At 32.7% G+C, this 24501-nt stretch overlaps 1 protein-coding gene and 1 pseudogene across 4 annotated transcripts in view; one reads left to right on the forward strand and one right to left on the reverse strand.

Moving 5' to 3' along the window:
- The window catches only part of LOC127720713 (uncharacterized), a 43404-nt gene extending 27578 nt beyond the window's left edge, over positions 1 to 15826 (forward strand). Inside the window, exons 4-14 of one of the 4 annotated variants that reach the window (XM_052227473.1) lie at positions 3042 to 3191; positions 5340 to 5489; positions 6536 to 6605; positions 7126 to 7226; positions 7679 to 7736; positions 8839 to 8945; positions 10558 to 10635; positions 10958 to 11437; positions 12218 to 12268; positions 13178 to 13234; positions 15146 to 15826. In XM_052227473.1, coding sequence (XP_052083433.1) covers positions 3042 to 3191; positions 5340 to 5489; positions 6536 to 6605; positions 7126 to 7226; positions 7679 to 7736; positions 8839 to 8945; positions 10558 to 10635; positions 10958 to 11437; positions 12218 to 12268; positions 13178 to 13234; positions 15146 to 15228 — 1385 coding nt within the window. In that variant the 3' untranslated portion in view covers positions 15229 to 15826. Of the gene's footprint in view, positions 1 to 3041; positions 3192 to 5339; positions 5490 to 6535; positions 6606 to 7125; positions 7227 to 7678; positions 7737 to 8838; positions 8946 to 10557; positions 10636 to 10957; positions 11474 to 12217; positions 12269 to 13177; positions 13235 to 15145 lie in introns of all 4 variants that reach the window. The other 3 variants (XM_052227472.1, XM_052227475.1, XM_052227474.1) reach the window with 3 other exon arrangements.
- Positions 15827 to 22302: 6476 nt separating this feature from the next.
- On the reverse strand, positions 22303 to 24024 carry LOC127720807 (uncharacterized; annotated as a pseudogene).
- Between the last annotated feature and the right edge of the window lie 477 nt (positions 24025 to 24501).

A 24501-nucleotide genomic window follows, 5' to 3' on the forward strand; every position in this document is an offset into this window, starting at 1 on the left:
ATAATCTAGATTCTGGAGTGATCGTCTGAATAACCGACGGAAATAACGATTTTCTATGTTTATCATAATCATGCAAAAATGAAAACAATTCGGAATAAATTCGTCAACGTGATATTTGTGGTAGAGACGGAATCACATTTTGCCTTCTTGTATTGTACAAAGAATATTTATATATATATATATATATATGTGTGTATGCTCACGTGACACTGATTTTATCCAATCATGTTGTGTGCCTGTACCCACTCACGCTATCTGGACCTTGTGTTGATCGTTGTAATGGTGTTTGTTTTATTCTATTTTATTGGTTTTGTTTCTTTCTTTTGGTTTTGTACGGGAGAAGTCGATTGTTGGTATTTAAATAGTCTATTGTACTACGCGGTATTTTTGGCGATTCCTGTTATCCTGTTTTATGTTTTATTTAATGTTATGATTGCATCTACAGGCGGATACATGGGCTGTCACTAAGTGCATTATGATTTACACTTAAAACTTGATGTGTGTGCTCTTAAGCCCTTCTTCTCGCATCCAACAAAGAAAAATGATATATTATTCACTTTTATAAACCATGTGTTAACAGTTTCATTTTTAAATACCTTCCTGACTAAATTATAAAAAAAAATGAAAAAGATATGAAAATTCGTATTGGTGACACTCTCCTGAAAAAAATCTGAATCCACTCCTTGTATTCATATTGCCAAAAGATAGTAATTCTGAATTAAAAATCAATTGAAAATGTGTTATAATAAGAAAAGTAACTACGCTGATAAAATTTTCATATACTTTGATATCTTAATTACATGTTTTGTTCTGTTGCAAGAAATTAAAATTGAAGTTTATCATATTTTGTATAGCATGGATACATCAAATAATTTACCTGTTAACATATTTTTTTTTAATTATTACTTTGTGCATTAGTCTTTCAATTCACATCTGTCTGAGGGATTGATACAAATTTCTGAAATACTAATCAAAATTGGCCAATTGGTTATTAAGTTAATCTGCTACACAACTATTATAAAGAAATTTATTTGATATTAAGCAACAATCTAGATTTTAATAAAATATGATAATACATTGAAGTTGTATCTGTAACATAATAAAAATGCCTCTTCGTAATAACAAAAAAGTATATGCAAAGGGAATTAACTGTTCGAAACTTACTAGTATGGTGTATTTCATTTTTTTAAAGCTCATTCAATTATCGCCATAAAAAGCTTCATAAATGTATATGAATTGCAGCTGATGTCATATAATGTATGACACCTCCTGATGAAGGTTATACAGAAAAGAGCCTTTGACACATACAATTTATTACGTGTTGTTTTCATTTGTTCGAAACAATGGGTCGATACTGCTGCTGGCGGACTATCAGTCCCCGAGGGTATCACCAGCTTTGTAGTCAGTAATTCGGTACTGACAGAACGTTAAGCAACCAACAATCAATCAATCAACCAATCAATCGGTACTGACATGATTTCTAACAAACCTTTCTAAAATTGTCTACTTAGAAATTTAGAAATTACAAAGAAGCTAAGGTTTCAACTCCGTCAGGCAAAGTTGACCTTAGATGGACTTAGACCGTTGAGTTTCCCGTTTGAATGGTTTTACACTAGTAATTTTGGGGCCCTTTATAGCTTGCTGTTCGGTGTGAGCCAAGGCTCCGTGTTAATGGTTTACTTTTATAAATTTTGACTTGGATGGAGGGTTGTCTCATTGTCACTCATATCACATCTTCTTATATCTGTTAGCCGTTATTTTTAGGTCCTTTTTGGTCATATAGCTTTTAAACTGTTTCGATTTTTACACATCATTGACTTTTAAATTTTTGGTTTCGAGGGTTCCTGATGAAAGTAAATTCAGAAAAACACTTCGAACGCAGGAAATTTGTAAATTGTTGTTTATATTATATATACATATATTTTACCTGCTCTAAATTTTTAAACATGTATACTGTAATTTTTCTAATAAATACACCACGAAGTTTAGCCAGAAAAAGCAATAGTTTTTCCACCTTTGAAAAAAAAATGCAATCGCTTTTGTCCGGTTTTTGTTTTACACAAGACAAACTATATACTTGATGTGCAGTTGACAGTTGAATGTTTTTTTATACAGGAATAAGCTGTTTTAAGCAATATTTGCAAAATGTCCTTCTCTTACGTACCTCAGTGATTTAATGACACGTTATGACTAGTTTTTTTAGTGTTGTCTATATAACTTTCTTCAACATTTTGCATAAAAATATCCTTAGATGTAGCTCATTAACCATCTATGTGTTCTCTTTGCACACATTACATTCCTAAACGACGCTTTGTTAATAACCTGTTTCTCGACTTTATGCAATAAATATTAGGAAACTAGACAGGTTTATCATCTCTAGTTATTTTACCTAGAAATAGTCGTCTGTTTGCTAGATAAACAGTCATTACGACTAAGGGATTTTACACTAGCTGTTTTTTTTTTAATGAAAAGTGCGAAATTATTAAGATGTTCACAAAACACAAAAGAATCCTACCATAGTTTTTTAAAAAGAAACAATCTCCTTATAATCAGGAATAAGATTTACTGTTTAAGTTAAAGCAAAGCAACAATCATCCATGTGGTTGCATATTTTCATTGATAATAAATATAGAGACGCTACCAGCGTGCCACTTAAAAGTCCAACAAAACAAGATATCCATGAAGAAAACGAAAAGACAACCAATATTCCACAAAACTCTACCCAGAAAACTAAAAATTGAGTAATTCGTTTCTTGCAAAATACCGATGGTTCACTAAAAGGATAAGCAGTTCATATTTTACTAGTAGCACCCATGGCTTACTTATTGCAAATACAAATTTACTTATAATACATGTTTTATATGTTTGTTTGTGGCTTGCTGTATCATTGAAGTATACCTTACGTCTGTTGTTTCTTAAACATAATGGGAATTTGCAATGACTGATTGGTGAATACGTATCGCATTGTGGGAAGAAAACATTTAAAAGTGATTCAATAACGACTTAGATAAGAAACTTGAACAACAATTCTTAAATTACAGGTAATGAGATACAACCTTGTACCGACAATTACATGCACGATCTATGTAAACCCTGTAGGTCAGGTATGGTACAGCCCGAATTGATCTCCTCCACTGGAAACATTAGTAAATCTTTATGTTTTCAACCAAGAAGCGAATGTCTTGCAAGAGGTAAGTTTCTCAACTTTTAGTTAAACACTTTTATCTCATACAAAGCTTATTTGTATGTGAAAGAATGAACTTAACATTTCTCGGTTTGTTTGGTGTAGATATAGGATGTGGGATGATTGCCAATGAGACAACTCTCCACCAGATACAAATGGTATAGAAGATCACAACTATTATTATAGGTCATCGTACGGCCTTCAACAATGAGCAACCACATAGTAAGCTACAAAGGCTCCGAAATGATAGTGTAAAACAATTTAAACGAGAAAATTAAATATTCATTTATAGAAAAATAGATGTTCATTTCTCATTCGGATAGTTTGCAGTGAAAACTGATATATCAATAATTGAACTAGTTTCACTACTAAAAATACTAAAAAGTCAACAGGGATATACATATATATCATTTATCTTTAATACTTCGCTTGCAAATTTTTTGAGAGGACATACTTGTACCTGCAAGAATGTTATAAAACGTGGTACTTCATTCTACAGGGCTTGATCGAATTTCTGAAAAGGTTATTTTTTAAAAATGTACTCTGATAATAGCACTTTATAATTTTTATCTGTACCCTTTATATCAAGGTCGTATACAATATAACTCAAAGTACAGACGATTATATGAGAGTGGAGGAGAGCATAATTTTATATAAGCAGAATGAAAAATTGTCAGTTTATTTATATGTGGGTTTTTTTTTCTAACTGGGTATTACTTATACTTGTTTTGCTTTTACTTGTGTATATGTGTGATTGATTTTGCTTCGTGTGTGTTTTACCGAACCGATATGTGGTTTTATATGCACCTTTTTTTGTTCGACTGATCAAAAAAAAAAAGCAAAGGAATTTTGGTATTGGTTATTCGTCTTTGATTGTTTCTGCAATTGACGATAGAGAATTTCAGAAATTGACATATTCTATAGATACAAAAATAAGTAGAAGTGGTAAGATTGCTAATGAGACAACTATCCACCAAAGTTCAAATAACGTGGCTGTAAGCAATTATAGGCAACCGTAAGGCCTTCAACAAAGAGAAAAATACATAACGTACAGTCGGCTATAAAAGGTCCCGACATAGAAAAAAATGACACAATTCAATTCCTAATTTATGAAAAAAAATTACAAAAAACAGACATGTACCAACCACGACCACTGACATCCAGGCTCCTGACATGGGGCAGACACATAGAATGTGCACGTGGTCGGGTTAAACATGTTCAAATGCGTCAACCTCCTCCTCCCCCCACTTTACATGAATTTGCAAATACTGAAGAACTAATATCATCGGTAGATGTCGTTTTGTTTAATTATTTTTTTTTTTGCAAAAACAATTATTATACCTCACTCTAAAAACTTGAGCTTTAGTGCACTCACCTTTTCTGTCCGTCCGCTGTGTGTCCGTACATCCCTTCGTCTGCCATTCGTCGGTTCATCCAACAAATGTTTCCGTCGCACTTGTCTCAGATACTGCTAAACGGAATGCTTTTTTACTTATTCAGCAGTTTGGCAGTGATTGGTTGTAATGTGTGAACACTTGTCGGACCTGTCGAACACATACTTTCTGTCCTCTGAAACTTTGAGTTTTTTTATGTTTTTAAGGAAATTTAAAATTGTGCCACACTTTTCTTAATTAATACTAACAAGAAAGCCTTCATACTTGGTCAGCAGATTCACAGTGACTGTGAGCATTTGTGGGGACTTTCTGGTCACATAATTCCGATTCTTTAACTTTATCTATATGTTGAGTAAAGTTTTTTTGTCATTTTTCTGAAATACCGCTGAGCAGGATGACTTTATATTTAGTCAACAGCTTATAAGTGATTAGTTGTAATATTTGAGCATAATCTGGATCTGTCAGATAACTTCTTCCTGTAATCCTATACGAGTAGTGGTATACTTAGCCCGACATCGCGTGTTTTCTTGTTTGTCCTTTTTTGTTATTGTTTAAAGTACGAACAAAAGAAAAAGCAATAGTCTGTAGATTAAAGCTCGTGTGTAATCATTCTTTTTTTCACTTGTCAGCATGTATCACACGAGAAAATCCTTGATGGCATTGTTTCATGAAATTTTATTTTTAATCTTTCGTTAAATTATGACATGTATTTTCTATGTTAACAATATTAATTTACGATTTTTAAAATATATACAAATCAGATTTAATACACAGCCGCACGGAAAAAGATGTCTTTTGTAACAGTTTGAAAGGGTGCAAATGTGACACAACAAAATGTTACTTTGGGGATCCCTGTCTATGTGACAGCAACAAACCTTGTGCAGTAGGACACACAATGAATGAGAAAGGAGGTATGTGAGCATCTTAATATTGATATTGTTAAGTATTCTCTTAGCACCAGATAGTGTTTTTTTTTCAGAAACATGTTCTACTTAAACGTTAAAATTGAAGTTGAATCCCATACCACAGGCCATATATAACCGGTTTATTCGTTGATGAATCATTATTCCAATATTCGTGTTGTACAATTTTATTTGAAATGAAACTTATAGCAAAATCATGAATGCACTTATTGCTACTTCTCATATTAAAGTTACAATTTTGGTTAATTTTTCCTTAGTATTTTTTCCATAAAATAAAGATATGCATAAAGAAGATATTCAACGTTTTATTCATTTAAGTACTACAAATAAACAAGAATCGCAATTTAGACGAATACTGACACATTTCCCTTTGTACTGCATAAAAAACTTCCACTGAATGTAGAAAAACCCAAAAACATTTTACTAATTCGTAACTATAGGTCAAATTTAACAACTAGCCCGCAGTCAAAGACGTGGATACAACTTAGGCTGACTTTTCACAGGAAATATAAAGAGTATAAAGACACACTCATTAATTTTTGTACAATATGTTCATCATTGTTTAAAGTTTTAACGCCATTAGAAATAATTGTTTTATATTAAGACATCAAAGAGGCATGCATATGATTAATTGGGTATTGCATGCAGTGACGAATAGTTCTTGTATGTTCAGGACGATGACATGTATATGATAAACTATTTATGATTTTAACGTTTCATTTTACCTTCCTGTGAAACCACTTTTTTATTCATATTTGATTTCTCGAAGTTTAATTTTGTGGGTCTTTATTTATGTAGTTAATAGCACAGAATGGACAACAATGTTTTATGTATATTAAGTGACTTCGCCGATGTGAAATGTTCGAAAACTAAGTTAGTTCTAATTCTGGCAAAAGTTATCGTATATAGTCTTAACATTGAATAGTAATTCGGCAATTTTTCTACAATACGATATAGAAAAACGACAAAAAAAATATTTCTAACTGTTTGTGATCAATCAATTAATTAATTTAACTGTTTTGTTTAATATTCAGTTTGTAGCCCATGTCCAAAAGACACCTTTAAAAATGAGACAGGATGCGGACCATGCAGACGTAAAATTAGGTATTTTGCATGACACAATATTAAGAGAATGATATAATTACTTCAGTGTTATGGAAATGTTCAGAATGATTTATATTGATCTTAAATTTGGGCTTAAATGCTTTAATTCAATGCATATATCATTTGCAAAAGAAAACAATTTCGGTGCATATTGGTCAACATTGAGACCTAGTATGGCTGATGTACGTAATGATTTTGCTTTTTAAATTGTTCTATTTTCTTTTTTTTTTCGGGGGAGGGGGGGGGGGGGGGTGATCTTCAGTCTTTTTTCGTCGCTCTTTGATATCCTGTTATTGTTATCAAACTTACAAATGGAAATCATTTACATTCTAAAAAGCATTTATGTATTTAAATGTTTATTGAGAGAACACGTAGCTTTTTTTTTATCATGATCAGTCATTTTCCAATGAAAAAATGACATTACATTTTTTTGTAAAATAATAATAATCAAAATAGTCACAGTCAAATCTATATTCACTTTTCGTATTCGTCTTGCTTATTTGTTTAAATTGCATTATAGTGTCGACTTCATGCCTAAGAAAAACAGTCAATCTTTACAAACTGAACACCACATGAATTCGGAACCACAACAACAGCTATCGACGGACACTTTAATTAAAGGTAAGTAATAGAAAACATGTAACAGATGACTTTGAAATCCTCTGTGTCATTAATTAGAATTTACATGAGTTTATAAATTTTTCTACTTGTTTTATAAAAAATGATTTTATTGCTGCAAAACCTTTAATGTTTGTTTCTGCTTTCGAACGTTGATCATGATATGCGAACTTCGCATGCGTCGTGTTGACATTTACTAAAAATCACCTATGATAATATTTTACTCGAAAAACTCATGACGCGCCACCAATCATTTAATATGTTAATGAGTTTCATGGAATAGATAGTTTTTTACAACTAATAATGTTCATATTGATGATATTCTAAACAATATAGAACTGAGCATAACTACATTTGAAATTTGACGACTTGAAAAAAAAACTTTTCTATTTAACAAATGTAAAACTAAATATATTTTCAATCTTATTTCGGTATTACCAAATGTTTAATTACAGTTTCCAAGTTAAGAAGTAGTAAAGCCGCACAGAAGGACAATTCAAAGATGTTTATTATGTTAGTATTTTGACGTTTGATTATTAAATAAAGGCAACAGTAGTATACCGCTGTCCGAAACTCATAAATCGATAGAGATAAAAACAAATCCGGGTTACAAACTAAAACTGAGGGAAACGCATCAAATATAAGAGGAGAACAACGACACAACAAAAAAACAACAGTAAAATGTAACACACACAGAAACGAACTATAATATAACAAAGGCCATTTTCCTGACTTGGTACAGGACATTTTAAGAAAAAAATGTTGGGTTGAACCTGGTTTTGTGGCATGCCAAATCTCCCGCTTTTATGGCAACGTCAAACACAACACCAAAACGACAACATTAACAGCGACATAAACTAAAACATTAAAAACCCGTTTTAAGTTTTGTCCTACAAATGTATTACGGGATTACTTTACAAATGTCATGCCAGTATACTTATATTACCCTTGATTATATGTGTAAGCTTCTATCTACATGGCCTTACAACTGCTGTATAAAATAAGGAGATCTGTAGTATGATTGAGACAATTATCCATCAGAACCAAGATTACCAAAACTTATCTGCTATAGATTAGTTTACGACCTTCACTAATGAGCAAAACATCACTGAATGTTAAACAATTCAAACGAGAAAACTAGCGGCCTAATTTACGTATAAAACAACAAACAAAAAAACAAATATGATAAACAGCAACAAACGACAATCACTAAGTTACAGGTTTCTTACTTGGGACAGGCACATACAGAATTTGGTGGGGTTAAACATATGTGTTGGCACTCAATTCTCCCCTAACCTCGGACAGTGGTGTAACAACACTACATAAGAACAAACTATAACAATCAATTGAAAAGGCTTGACTCATTAGATCCCAACAAAAACACAAAAACAAGTAAGAAAACATTAGACACAAAGTACCGATATGAGAGTACCCGCAGTTACTGAAAGCCAGCTCAGAGCCAATAACAAGCAATTCAACAAGTATGTATCCAAGACGAGTCTGTTTTATCGTTTGTTACATGAAAGATGTAGTACAATTAACAATTTAGATGCTGAAATATTTAGGAATATAATTTTAGTATATATAAAGAGACACCATAATTCGTAACTTTCAGTATCGCAGTACTTGGAGTGTCTCTGGTAGTATTGTCAGTTTTCATCATGACTATATGTAAGCGAAAAAAGGGAATAACCTTATCTGGTAGCATCAGTCTTACAGATGGTAAGTATATATGCAGAAAACAATTACAATTTGTTTTTTTGTTTCAAATGTGTACTTGAAATTTATCAAAATTCGGAAAGTCATAGAATATTTGAAAGTTTTCCAAAAAGTGAAAAGATTTAATAGACAGAACCAAACATATCTTGCATAAAAACAGAATGTCAGAATACACGTAAGTAGACTAAGGCGACATTAGTTTAAAGATATCAAAATTTCATAACTCGTTTAAAAATATGCAAAAATAAATGTAATAAACTAAAACTATTGGAATGGCATTAATCCCAAAAGGAATACAGAGAAATGGTCCCCTGTAATGAATGCATCACTCGCTATAGGCGAATCTACACTTAGTCAAAATATAAATGCCACAGTCGGGAGTAGTACACAGCGGATATATTACAGATAAGACAATTAATCTGGTATCCAAATATCTTAACTCGAGAAAACATGTGAGTTGAGACACAGACCTATCGTATAGGTCGGCTAATTCGTAATGGCGCCGAAAATTTAAACGCATGATAATATTTACGTATACACAAATGGTGAGTCTGGATTCAATTTCATCAGGTACACTTAGTTGCAAGCAATTATAAAGTCGTACATATAAAATGTTGGGGCCTTTGTTCCAAAAGGAACTTAGGAGAACAGCCACACTCCTCAACGGTTGCCACGCCATGCAAGTATCAAAAAATAATCATTAGGCGAATTGCCCTCGATGATGGGATTTCAACGGAGGAATCACACATAGATGCATCAACACATCTGCATGTGGCCCCATATGCCCTTAATTTACAAGAGGTATATTTAAGATGTTATTGATCCACCATATGTTATTCAACTTAATTTATTCACTGTCCTGAATAAGCCTTATATAGATGCAGATTGAACTGGTGTCTAATAAATATAAATGTAGTGACAGATGACACAATAAATAATATCAACGTTATTTTGTTTTAGTTTTATTAAGATGTGTCAAAATTGAAACAGTCCATACAGGAACACTTTAAACTGTAAATAAATGGAAAGAGAACTATTTTGTGTCTTCTTATGAAGGGCAAATAGTGTTTTTATACTTGGTAACTTTTTTTTTTGGTCATCAGCCATACTCCCAAACCCGAATGATGGTATCACATGTAGGGCAGGATCTGCATACCCTTTCCGGAGTACCTGATATCATCTTTGTTTTGTTTTTTTCGGTTGGTTCGTGTTTCGCGGTCTTTATTATTCCATTTTGTGTTTTGTAAACTAGTTTTTCTGTTCGTGTTCGTTCTTTGCCAATGATATTGTCCATTTGTCTTCGACTAATATCCCTTTAATATTTTTTGGCCCCTTTTAATTATATAATAAACAATCATAAAAGAGAGGCGAAAGATACCAAAGGGACATTCAAACACGTATTTAAAAAATAAACTGACAACGCATCTCAAAAAACGACAAACAACAGTATACAAAACACAACGTAGAAAACTAAAGATTGAACCCACCAAAACCGGAGGATGTTACATACAGAAATATGGACTCTCTCAGACCATTTAAACTAGACTTGATTCAACATTTCAAAGTCTACAAGTGTTCATGTCTTTCATAAAACATAGCTTTTATCTAACTACAGGAAAAAGACAAGACAAACAACGGGATGGAAGACGCATTCCTCTCCATGATCAACTACCTTTATTGCATGGAAATCAAGGTACTACAGGAAATAAAACTTGTGATAGCATCCTTATCTCGACTGAATCTTTATTAACTCTTGCATATGAATGCAACTTAATAAATGTGAACAGGAGCTATTAGATAAAATGAAATCTTGATATTGTTTAACACTAATTGTGGTTTATAACTGAGCCCAAATAAACAAAATTGTAGATATAAAGTTGTCTTTATAATCATATTAAACAGAATAATTGAGATAACAGTTATGTCATATTTCACATGCAGAAATTAACTTTCACTAAGCTTACTTGCTTCAATATTTCAACTTGTCTTAAAATAAAGCTTGTATTCAACTACAGGTACACAACAAGACAAACAACCGGATGGAAGACCAGTTGCTCTTTGTAATCACCTTCCTTTATTGCATAGAAATCAAGTACATACCATAGGAAATCAGACTCTTGACAGTTACCTAAATAATAAGTATCTGCCAGCATATTCTACTGAAGGAAGTAATTCGGACCTGATTTCTGGAGTTTCAGGTTTCAAAGATCTGGACCATGTTGGATGGGATGGATCAATCGAGGAACAAATTGACAATTTAAAACTGCAAGTATTTTCGATTAACTCAGAAGGACATCAAACAACCTTACAAAGCAACAGACGTACTCTTCGAAAAATACCAACTGAATCAGAGGACAAAAATTATGTGGCAACGGTTCCGATGTCTGATTTGGATAAAAAGGACGAAAATTATAACAATGTCTCATCAAATAGTGTCATCACATCAGGGAACACAGATGCTGATGAACACTTTGGATTTGCGTATCAACAGAAAAGTATGCATTCCTATATTCAGCAAGGATCTGTCGATGGTAATCTAGAATTATTTGCAGTATGGTTAAATTATAAAATATTTAATCTGATTTTGGGGGATGACTCTCAATTCACATATTTTTAGTTTCAAACAATAATATAAGGTTTTTGTTATGATGTTTTGCTTTCAAATTATGTACATGTGTTTTTCTAGGCATTCCACAATATTATATCTCATTTAACTCTTGGTGAAGTTTCTGTGTTAAATTAATCCGAAGAACAGAAATTGACACGAGAATGTAGGACAGCATAAGTTCATATAATCAGGTTGATAAATATTAGAGGTTGTTTTACCTCTCGTTGAACATTGGACACTGTATAGCTAATACTTATCATAGTATAAACACCGCTTTACCACTTCTGATCATGGCGTACACACTATATTGCTTATTTAAATTTTATGTTCTTCAACTTCGTACTTGATTGGTCTTCTTGTTTTGACTGGAGCCTCAATGATGGTTTGACAAGCACAGCGGGGGTCCAGCGGACAATTTTAAGCCTATATCTCTGATGAGTATGGAATATTTTGTGTTTGTTTTTTGACGCTCTTTGGATAAATCCTTAAGCCTGGAGACATTTGTGTTATGTTATTATGCTATTCGCCATACCAAATACCAATGTAGACAACGAAATACTTATTTTTTCACATAGGTTTAAGAAGGAGAATTTTGACTACATGAACATCTTTGTTTAGCCTTACATAGTTCTTCAGTATATTGATATGCTATTTTCATAATTAACAGAACCTGCCAATAACAGCTATTCAAGTGGATACAAGTCTAGCATTTTAAACTGTAAGTCTATATATAGTTTTGATTCTATACTTTTAATCAGTATAAAAAAGACATGTCAATAGTAAATCAATTTTGATCTGAAACGAATATTTTGATGTCAACAGCCCTTAAAAGACCGGCAACAACTGATTTTCAGGCTCTTGACTTCGGACAGTCCCACAAGAATATGGCGGAGCTACACACATGTTTGTGAGCGCTCGACACTTATGTATTATGTAAATAGAATTAAACATACATATACTACTGATTGATTTTGAACAATAGGAATAGAACACTACGATGCACACTATATGATAGTTGTGTCTTTTGTTTTAATACAAACTCTTTTGTTAAAATACTACATATAAAACACCTACAGAAATATTAATCAGCAAAAAGTAAATTCGAGCATACTTCTCTTACTAATAAGGTAAGAGATGATATAAAGAAATTGTTACATGTTAAAAGTATATTGTACAAGGTAAAATTTAATGGGATGTAATACCTCTCTTATGTGTTAAATTCATAATTCATATTTATAGTAGGTGGTATTTTTTGTAACTTTGATTTATCACTTTTTAATCGATATACGCGATTTGTACGTACATTGGTAAACTATTTTTTACCTCTGGATATGGACCCTTGTATTCCAAATGGAATAACAATGCTTGAAATTTCGAAAATAGAACGAAAATAGTTGTTTTTATCTTTATTGCTAATGAGCAATGCTGACGGCTTAAAATATGGTTATGAATACTTTACTCTCATATGAACACACGAAAATTCATACCAGAAGAAAGCTTAAAAATATGATCATACAAAGAGCAAAATCTAACTCTTATGACAAACATATGTAAACTGATATTTTAAGCCTTTTTTCAAATATAAAGACATCAATCGTTTCATAATGCAATAATATTTTATTGTTAGACGCCATGGACAATGATGATCCAATTTCCGGAAGCTTTATCACTATGCACTCCCCTGGTAAGTTGACATGCATTTTTCTGTATCTGGTCGTAATATTTTCTGATGATACTAGAGTTGTTTTATTGTTTTCTTGTTTTAATTAGATCTTGTTGGCTCAAGAGAACAATTTGTCTTAACTTTCGTAAGCAGGTTTTTTTTTCTGTCATATTGTGAACCACTAATTTTAATTATATTACATAATCTCTTATTTGGACTTTTTTTTAAATTATGAAACAGACTAAATCTTTGGACCACTACTTTTAATCATATTATATACATTTTTTATCACTAATTGTTATCATATTCTAGATTCTTTTTTTGGACCACTGCTTTATATCATATCACAAACTAACTTTTTAGGACTACTTCTTTTAATCATATTAAAGATACGTATTGTGAGTTATATCATATTCTTGACGAGAACTGGTTTATGTCATCTTAATATATGTACTTCTTTATATACACCTTTACCTATACTGTAAACCTTTACTTGTTAGCCTATCCTTTGGTATTTTCCGTCCATCTTTTTTAATTGTATAAGCGATAGAGAAACAGTTGTACTAAGAAGGTTTATTCCAGTTGTAAGTCTGTGATATATGTTTAGCACAGTTTGGGGTTCTGGATCCCAATTATTGTCACGTTAACCAATTATGTCTGTTTGGGTAGCTCACCCAATTTTGCAATGTAGCGGAACTATAAACAAATAATGGCAACAGTAGTATACCGCTGTTCCAAAGTCATAAATCGATTGAGAGAAAACAAATCCGGGTTACAAACTAAAACCGAGGGAAACACATCAACTATAAGAGGAAAACAAAGGAACAACAGGAAAACTGAAGTGCAACAAAAACAAACGCCAACATACATAGAAACTATTTGATAACTGCCATATTTCTGACTTTGTACAGGACATTTTAAGAACAAATGGTGGGTTAAACCTGGTTTAATGGCTAGCCAAACCTCCAGCTTTATGACAATGTTGAAATATATCGCTAAAATGACAACACTACGTGACAGAAATACAGCACAAACACGCGCAAGAACATTCATCACAGAGAAATGCATAATAATATAATAGTCGACACAACATGAAAACCGCAGAACAACCGTTATGCATTTGGGAGGTCATAAAACCCGGTTTAATCCACCATTTTCTTCGGAAGATGCTTGTACTAAGTCGGGAATACGACAGTTATTTCCCATATGTCCCGTCGGATGATATAGTTGAGCGTTTGATTTCGTCATGTTTTATGGACTTCTCCCTAGTTCACTTTACGTTTGAGTTCGGTATTTTTCAGACATATTGAAGACCGATTCAAAGAAACAAGGCAAAATTACAGACATATAATTGGATAAGTTAAGGTTCTCTATCCCTCGAAAAACAACATAAACACCCTTCTATCACTTTCCTTGTTACTAAAATACGAAAAAGGTAGTAATGGTACTAGTTTTATGGTTTATTGAAAATTACGATGGATGGAACAATATCTACTATTATAAACACATGTGTTGGCAATATGCTCTAATTGACTTTATTGGAATACGGATTCAATGTTACTGTTTAGGAGTTTTAATCTTTAATCTGTAATCATGAATTGGGACATGATGATTATGCGTGTCATGCATTGCCGCTTGCAGGTTTATTCAGAATCTGCAATATTTGAGTGTCCTCAAATTTTATCACATGATTTTAGAAAACAAATCGATAAGAGATCTTCTCTATGATTCAATGCAAAGCCAATTAATCCCATGTGGTTTGCCATAAATGGACAGACATCAATAATAACAAATGTTGCTTAAAATATTGCCGATACCAATTTTTTCGAAATTCAATTCATTTGACTAATTGTTTGACAACTTATTGTTTTGCTAACATAATTGATAGAATTTTTATTTGTTTTTACTAATTCTCTTATATATTAAATACAGTCTTTGATAGTTTGGCAACAGAAGAATTACCAAGTTCAATTGAAACCTATACATTCAACATGAATGGGAACAACGGATTCTGAACACCAACTATCCTACAATGTTGTGTCATGCTAAAGTCCAGCATTCGATTGAAAACGTTTGAAAACTGCTTTAAACAATTTTGTTGATTATGCCATACTGGTACAAGAAAGTTTTTAGCGCTTATGTTGTTTGCTTTCTTTTATTAAATCTATTTTGTTCCAGGTTCCCTTGTATTGTTTACGATAATTTTACGAAAAACAGAAGGAATGTTAGAATAATCACATATAGTTCATAGTTTTAACAGTTAACCATGTAATAACGCATAGCAAGATTACAGGAAGTACCAATCATAATTGGAAACAATATGTATAATCAAGAATACCAGACTTTGTGCAGGCACATCGTCTTGGTGGGTTTAACAAGATTAACGTGCTCCCAAACTTCCCATTTTCAAAACTGGATCATGTGTCATCAACATTAAAACCTGCTCAGTATAGCTACCAATGGTTGCAAGAGAGTAGACAGTTAGATAATAGTTCATTTGTGTTAATTAGTAGATAATCTGTTGTTAACTGTTAGCGATAACATTTATTGAAATATAGTTGTGTAATGTATTTAATTGTAAATACGAGAGTAAATAAAATAAAATTGTTGTAATTGCAGAAGTCCCATTGCTTCATTTGATTTGAATAAACTCATCAAATATACAAAATGTAGAGTACAAAAGAAACAAAAGTTATCAAGATGTCAAATTAAGTAAACAATTTGTTATTCGGTAATTCGGTAATCAACATACATGTACATGTATACCTGGTTTTTTTACTTTGACGACTACAAAGAGCTATAAATCAAGGCAAAAATATACATACTTCATTGATGTTTTAAATAAAAAATATCAAAATTGATTGAAAAGACTAATCAAGGTAAAAAAACAACCAAAACAAAAAACAGATGGAATTGCATGAACTCCTGGGCTCTCGGTCATAAAACTTTACTCAGTACTCGGAGTACAAAGTTTGTGCTCGTGACACCAAATCCATGATTTTGATTGGTTGATTTCTGAGTCTGCGTACGAAAATCGTGCTCGAAAGTTTTATGACCGCAAGGCCGAAAGGAGCGAGTCAGGTTTGTCGACAGAATAAGATGCCTGCATCACTCGCAATACAAATCCACACTATGTAAAAATGTCACAAAAGGGGAATAGGATACGAGCAGTTAAAATACACGTCAGCCGACTTTTCTGTCACCTAGAGATTTGTGACTGCGAAAACATATTGCTGTAGAGATAAGACACAGACATATTGTATCGGTCAACCAATGTGTTATAGTGACTGTAAGATCTAAATAGTGTCGATTACGTGTTTCTGTAGAACAAAGAAACCCTGCTTTAAACTAGACAATTACAAGGTACATTGCAACAATGTTGAGTTAAAGGCCGTGAACATACAAAGTTTCAAGAAGAGTAATGGATCAGTAACAATCGGAACGGAAGAACAATCGTGCATTGGGTTTGATGAAATTTTGTTGAATGAAATTTATCCTACAGCCAGCCAAATATATCACAAATAACTAGCTATATATAGTATACAAATACTATTTTGCTTTATTTTTATAATATACACATACAGCCTTCTGGCATTCTATTCTTTGTTGAGCAAACTACTAGGTTACTACTTCAGCTGATTTCATGGTCCCATTAACGGTCCGCGCTAACACCATATCGATATCTATAAAAATCAAAGACAACTCTAAGAAATTTGAAAAGTAAGAATGAGTTTTCAAGTATTAAAAAGAGGCGGAAGATACCAAGGTGACAAATAATACTCGTACGTAGAAGACAAACTGACAACGCCATGGCAAAAAACGAAATACCGTAACAAGAAAAACAAGTCCAAAATACACAACATAGAAAACTCAACACTGAGTAACACGAACCCAACGAAAAACCAGTGGTGAATACAGGTTATTTCGAAGGTTAGTTCCTGCTCCTCATGTGGTTTGTGTCGTGCCGTTTATGCAAGTAAAAATCCTGTGACAAGTTACATTCGGTGATGTCACAATAACAGAAAAGAGGACGGGGTTGTGGTAACGAGTTTTGGAACATATTCTTGGTCATATGTGTCAAAGGTATTCCATAACGGTCGACAACCAGTGATGGCTTTCGTAGGACTTTAGAAGGAATGCCTTCAACTTTACCACTGAATCCATGATTAAATAGCTTCCTTGTAAGTAGTAACTCTCTATCATGGAAATGATGATAGGAAGAGCAAACTCTGGAATATCGCGTCAACTATGAGACGCTACACTATTAACAGGCGCTGTTGGAATGTTGCTACATGAAAATGGAAAGTTAACAATTGGGAAGCTGACATCATCTCTTTTGTTTTAAAGTTTGTTTTTAATTGTAAATATCTAGATATAAGTCACAATTTGAGACAGACTTAACTGTATTCTGTGGTATCCTATATTTCAAATTCGATGAGATATATGCATTTAAAATATGGTCACTAAGCTTTGCTTATTTTGTGAGAGAAAAATCATCTATAAAAACGACCGTGTAGTTGAAAGATTATGCTAGCTTCTTTTCATTGTTCCCGAGAAGCTCCTTTTAAATCTCTATTGCAGGATATCACCAAATCACAAAAGAATGTAAGCAACTTTGAGTCACCATATGGCCTTCAACAATCATCAAAAATCATATCATAGCAAGTCATAAAAAGTTCCGACATCACAAAATGTAAAACGATTCAAACGAGAAAACTAACTGCCTATTGAATGAAAAACACCTAACGAAATACAAATATGACAGACAGAAACTTACGACAACCGCTAAATTACAGGCTCTTTTTCAGGGAACAGACACATATGTAATGTTGTGCGGTAACAAAAATGTTTTAAACAAAATATTTAAAAGAAATCGTACAAATTCTTAAAAAAAAAACTTACAATGGGTAGTATAAAAAAAGTTTAACACAGATGATAGGACAGTTTGTGGTCCATATAATAGGTATGCAAATCAATTATTTGCTAAAGGGTGGTTTTAAAATATGTAAAGTCACATATTAAGAGGCATTCATAAGCTGTACAATTGTTAACTTTGTGCAGACATGTCGACTGATTGTTATCTAAATGTACCTTAGTATACCGCTTAGTCAATTAAGTTACTAGTAAATTTGAACATTTTGAGCAGTGAAGCAAGTTAACAGTATATATTCCGAGAAGTCAAGTAGATATTCTGTTCGATAGGATAAGATTTATGATAAAGAATATTGCCTTGATTAATTGGATCAAGACTTTTGTTGTGTCAAAATGTTTTTTTTAGAAATTATCATTTCTACATAACATCTTTTCAAATGCCAACATATCTGAAAGGTCTGTAACAAGCAATATCAGTGATTATTGCTGTAAGTGTGTTTTGGCTAGAATGGGATTAGAACTGGGTTTTTCCAAACATACGTTGTTCAGATTATGAAGTTTTCATAGTAGTAAAGACTATAGCTCAATGCAGATGTGATTTATACAAGGCAGATTCCCCATAAATGGCAGTACGTCATTTATAGACACATCATGAAGAAGAGTTGATGCAAAATGACGATGACCATGTCTGCAGAGTTGAAAATGTTCACATTTATCGAGATGCAGGAGGAGATAAATAGAATTCTGCCATCTAATTTGGCATTGTACCCAAATAGCAAACACATAATGCATAAGGTACATACATAGGTAAAGCACGTAAAATATATATCATAAATGTCACATACATGCAGCAAGTTCAGTCCCAATTTAATGAATAAGAGATATGTTAGCAATTTCGATCACTCCAAACTTCATGTTTTCATACTTTGCGTCACTCAAGTGGTTATGTGGGTTGCGTAAACATTTTTCGTTAGTTGGCTTTATTATCAAACAAGCTTGTCACTACTATTTCAGGTAAGGGTGAAGGTTGGTGCCTGTTTAAACGTTTAAACCCGCAGCATTTTTATGCACCTGTGTTCAATTTGACCAATGTCTGGTTGTTATCTACTTTTTGTGTTAAATATCATTAATTGTACTTTGATACCCCAGAAATAGATTACCTTATATATAATTAATTAGATGTATTTCACAAAACAGTTTGGAATTGAGGGTTCTCAATGCTTTTTAACTTCGTACTGCATTTTGCGGTTTAACTTTTTGTCATAGATCTATCTTTTGTAGACGAAACGCGCGTCTGGCGTAGAAATTTATAAGCCTGATATCTTCTGTGCGTTTTTTTTTTTTTTTTTTTTTTTTGCATCAAAAACACTCAGTATAGTAGAAAAGAACTCTTTATTGTATTTCCTGGAAAGGATCGTCTGGGAGAACTCTGAACAGTAACTACCTTTACTAACACAGAATGTTATTTTTGTCTTGGCGAATCTGATATTGTATACCGCTTAGTCAATTAAGTTACTAGTAAATTTGAACATCAGTTTCAGTAGTATACGGAGTCTAGTGTAGATGTCCTCTTAATTTCGGGACCAAAGTGCAAAGACCAGTAAAATCATTTGACAACCCACCAATGCCTGTAAATTGAATACAATTATTAAAGTAAATATATTTGCTGTTAAAAGAGTACATGCATATGTTAAAACTTGAGATACAACTGTATCATAATAACTATTATTTGAATCAAAAACTACAAATTGTTGATATTCAATATATAGATGAACCAAAATACACAAAGATACAGAACTCAAATGTAAGAACTGCATGTTTACCGATGACTCATTCAACAATTTATGTTTACATATAGAAAGCTATTATCACACTAATATGTGTATTCAATAATTCAGTTTCAATTTTGTAGTGCTTAATAATTAATTCGTTACAATGTTAATTTAATCACTTTTAGCCGCATTAAATAATCTTTTGACTATTTAACCGATGTTCAAATCGGATGAATCGATAGGGAAGATATAAATCAAGATAACAAATAAAATATGAGGGAATTGCATGACCACAAAAAAGAATCGAGTGTCTCCTGTCTCCTATGCATAAACCAACCGCAATGCGAATCCATACTCAGTCAAATTATCACCATAGGGAATAGGACACAATCGGTTAAATTACAGATCACGTGACTCTTCCTGTTTTTAAAGATCTAAGAAGTTAAATAGTTACATTGTATTCGTTTTGATCATCATGATGCGGGATCCATGAATATCTTTTAATGTGTTGTTCTCTTCAGGATACCTTTCAAATTTGAATATATAGATTATGATAAAAAATATTTCAAACACATTGTATCCAAGAAAGTATAATTCTGTCTTTCCTGTATAAACAGTAACATATATCGGTGTCTTTGTTGATGTTATTTGCAGAAATATCATCCTCATTATCACGTTTTCTCTAATTCTTCGTCAATTTATCCCTTTCTGCACCCATTGTATAAAAAAAATTTAATCAACGTGTGATTCGTTTGATCTCAGTTCTTCATTGGATAAAATCCGATTATGACGTCGAATTTTCTTGCTTTCCTCTGAATTTCCTATTGTGACGGCATGAAAAAAGGCGACCATGCCTGATGACGTCACATAGAAAGAACACATCTTTTTGCAGATCATTCAAAAAGAAGGAATAAGTTTGCCTGCATATTCTTTGAAAATCATTAGAGAAACAGATTTCACCACCAAATCTCGTGTAATACGATATTTATCCACTCTCGGCAGTTAAATTTTAAATATTTAAAACGCTCGGCGAGCCTCGCGTTTTAAATTTGAAAATTTAACTGTCTCGAGTGGATAAATATCGTATCACACTCGATGCAGTGGTAGAATCTATATTTATATATCTATGTGTCCGTTATACATCTATTTATATTTAAATAAAAAACACTGATGATCCAGGAAAATAAATTGCCCGATTCTTTTCGTTCGTAAATCAATTTCGAATATCAAAATCATAAATAGGTCATATATTACTTAGTCTTAACTTTTACATTAAAACCACATGTGAAAACAAATGTTTCAATGAACATGTCCAGTATGTTTTCTCGTTTTTAAAAGTTCACTACTAAATATCTTCATAACAAGCATTTATTATGGAGCAGTTATCAGCAATGGATACCAAAACCGAAGAACCATTTAACATCGTTTTTGTGTAATATTGAAAGCGTTTGGTACATGTAGAGGTACCTTTGTACAAGGGTGATCGGCATACTTATACATTTCTCATGCAAATTGACGACATAGTATATAAAATGAAGTGACAAATGATCAATACAATGAAATACTATCTTGTGATAAAAAAAAAACAACATTAGAGAAGAAATAATATATCAACTAAAACACTAATAGGGATGTTTTTCGCCTTGTCATTGTATCTTGTCTTATTAATAAAATATTATGACACGTTGAAACTCCTGCGTCATATTCCGTTAGATCGTAAGTTTCGGATTTTGTTTTCTTGCCAGAGATATATTGTTCATTGTAAGCGATTATATACGCCTTTTTCTTTGTATTTTTACTAAATTCTAATTTATCACATATTTATCGATTTCGTCCCTCATAAAACATTCACACTATATTATCAGTGGGTGCTAACTGTAAAATTTAACAAATCCAAGATGAAAATTCTGCACACATTATTTGAATAAACAACTTTTGAAATGGAAACATGTTAAACTTAATTGCCAATTTTTAGAAACAAACACTCAACATGGGAACATTGGCATCAATGTGTAATGACAAGCCGTATGAGAAAATAGTAAGCCTTTTTAAAGCAATACGTCATAATAATTTTAAACGCGCCAAAATCATCATGTCGTCTGGAATAGATATCAACTGTATTAATTATTCTGGTGCTACTCCGCTAATTGAAACTTGTCGCTGTCGATATCTGCCTCAAACACAGATCGAGCGGGAAGAATTTGTGCAATTTTTAATACACATGGGTTGCGACATCAAACGAATTGATATACACGGACGGACAGCCCTACTGTACGCTGAAATGAATGGACATGATACCATCGTTGAACTTTTGGATAGATATGAAAACAGAAAGAAAAAACCAGGTAATGCATTTATTTCAGCCACACTTACTAAACCTGTTCTTTTTTAATATCATATATTATATCAGGATATAATGATATAAGCGAAAATACAGAAACTTTTTTACAGAATTTGAGGGTCTTCCTGTAAAGAATCACCCACCCTAGTAGCGGACAGTTTATGTATGTCTTCGTCGTTCTTCTTGACAAATCTGCTCATTCCACCTCCGCTGATTGAATCAAATCTTCTTTTAGCCATGTCCTTTTTTACAAAACCGCTCATACCACCTCCGCTTATAGAATCGAATCGCCGTTTTACCATGTCTTCGTCATTTTTTTTGACAAAGCCACTCATACCACCTCCGCTTATAGAATCGAATCGCCGTTTTTCCATGTCTTCGTCATTTTTTTTTGACAAAGCCACTCATACCACCTCCGTTTATAGAATCGAGTCGCCGTTTTTCCATGTCTTCGTCGTCCTTTTTGACAAAGCCACTCATACCACCTCCGCTTATAAAATCAAATCGCCGTTTTCCATGTCATCATCGTCCTTTTTGACAAATCCACTCATACCACCTCCGCTTATAGAATCGAATCGCCGTTTTTTCTTGTCTTCGTCGTCCTTTTTGACAAATCCACTCATACCAACCCGCTTATAGACTCGAATCGCCGTTTTTCCATGTCCTCGTCGTCCTTTTATTACAAAGCCGCTCATTCCACCTCCGCGTATAGAATCAAACCGACGTTTTTGTAAGTCGTCGTCTTTTTTCACAAATCCACTCATTCTGCCTCCGCCTATAGATTCAAATTGCCGCTTAACAAATCCGCTTAACCAGCTGATCCTATTCGATCAAATCCACGTTTGGTTTTATCATCATCTGCATCATTTTTCTTTACAAAGCTAGAGAATCCGCCGGAATTCCCTATCGAGTCAAATCGTCTTTTCATAAATCCTGGCATTCCATGCCTACCGATCGAGTCAAATTTTCTTTTTTCTTCTACAATTTCGTCTGTTCTTTTATCTGTCTCGTCTAATTCTAATTGATTCCTAAAAAAAAAGAAAAAATATAATTGAATTTATAAATGAGCAATTATATGTACTCAGTTTAGAACTTCTTGTCCTGTGTAGTCTAATTTTGTATCTAATACCCAGAATCGTTTCTAATATCAAGATATTGGTCTCTAACGTAGCTGTGGAAGTTCAGTATAGATGCCCGTATCGTAGACCCCAAAATCGGTATCCCATATCGGTAATACACAATCTGTATTCTACATCGATTTTACACAATCTGTTCATACATCGATTATACACAATCGGTATCATATTTCTAAAATAAACAATCAGTTTACTATATCGATATCGATAATGCTAAATCGATATCTTTTATCGAGTATACACAAGAACTACAACACAGAAGGGAAAAAGCATTTCAAAGGTACAATAATACATTTCGCTGAAAATTAAATTCTTCATTTCCTGGCATCATACATCATTAAATAGCATGACAGAGATACTTAAGTTCTGGTAGATAACGGAATATTATTTAACGGTAATATTTCTGTCAATTAATGGAAAATAACAGAAACAATTACAATTCAAACCTTGGTACGTGATACAGTTTAAATAAACAATGTCAAAAGATGATAAAACAAAACATGAAAGAATAAATTATTATATAAGGATAGAAAATTAAACTACAAAATGGTAATGGATGCAGATATGGATAAAAATTCTTTTAAAATTAGCAACACACATACACTCGAGTTAAAAAAACAAAAACTTTTCATCATCGATCCTTTTGAGCTTACCTTACTTGTTGTCTTTTATAGAGGTATTTTGTGCCATAAATTGACATATAACAGATGTCATTGAAATAAATGTGTTATATTTTGTGCTCTCCCGCTAACAGATAGCAGAAAATTCTGCTCATTTCTTGATCCTTCTTCCGTCAATTTATGTATAACAGAATGTAAAAAAAATAAAGGCGATACTTATAAATAAAAGGTATACATAAATGAGACAACAACCTGGAAAGAAATGTGGGATATACGTCAATGACACAGCACCCTGAAAGGAATTGTGGGATATACGTCAATGACCCAGCACCCTAAAAGGAATTGTGGGATAAACGTCAATGAGACAGCAACATGTAAATGTAAAGCAGTATGTGGTATACGTCTATGAGACAGCAACCTGGACGGAAGTGTAGGTTATTTGTAAATGAGACAGCAACCCATAAGGAAGTGTGGGATAAACGTCAATCAGACATCTAAAGGGCAACTTGCAGTTTTCAACAAAGACAGATGTCAATACAATATGTAA

The sequence above is a fragment of the Mytilus californianus genome, unplaced genomic scaffold, assembly GCF_021869535.1.
Source record: "Mytilus californianus isolate M0D057914Y unplaced genomic scaffold, xbMytCali1.0.p SCAF_11, whole genome shotgun sequence".
NCBI lineage: Eukaryota > Metazoa > Mollusca > Bivalvia > Mytilida > Mytilidae > Mytilus > Mytilus californianus.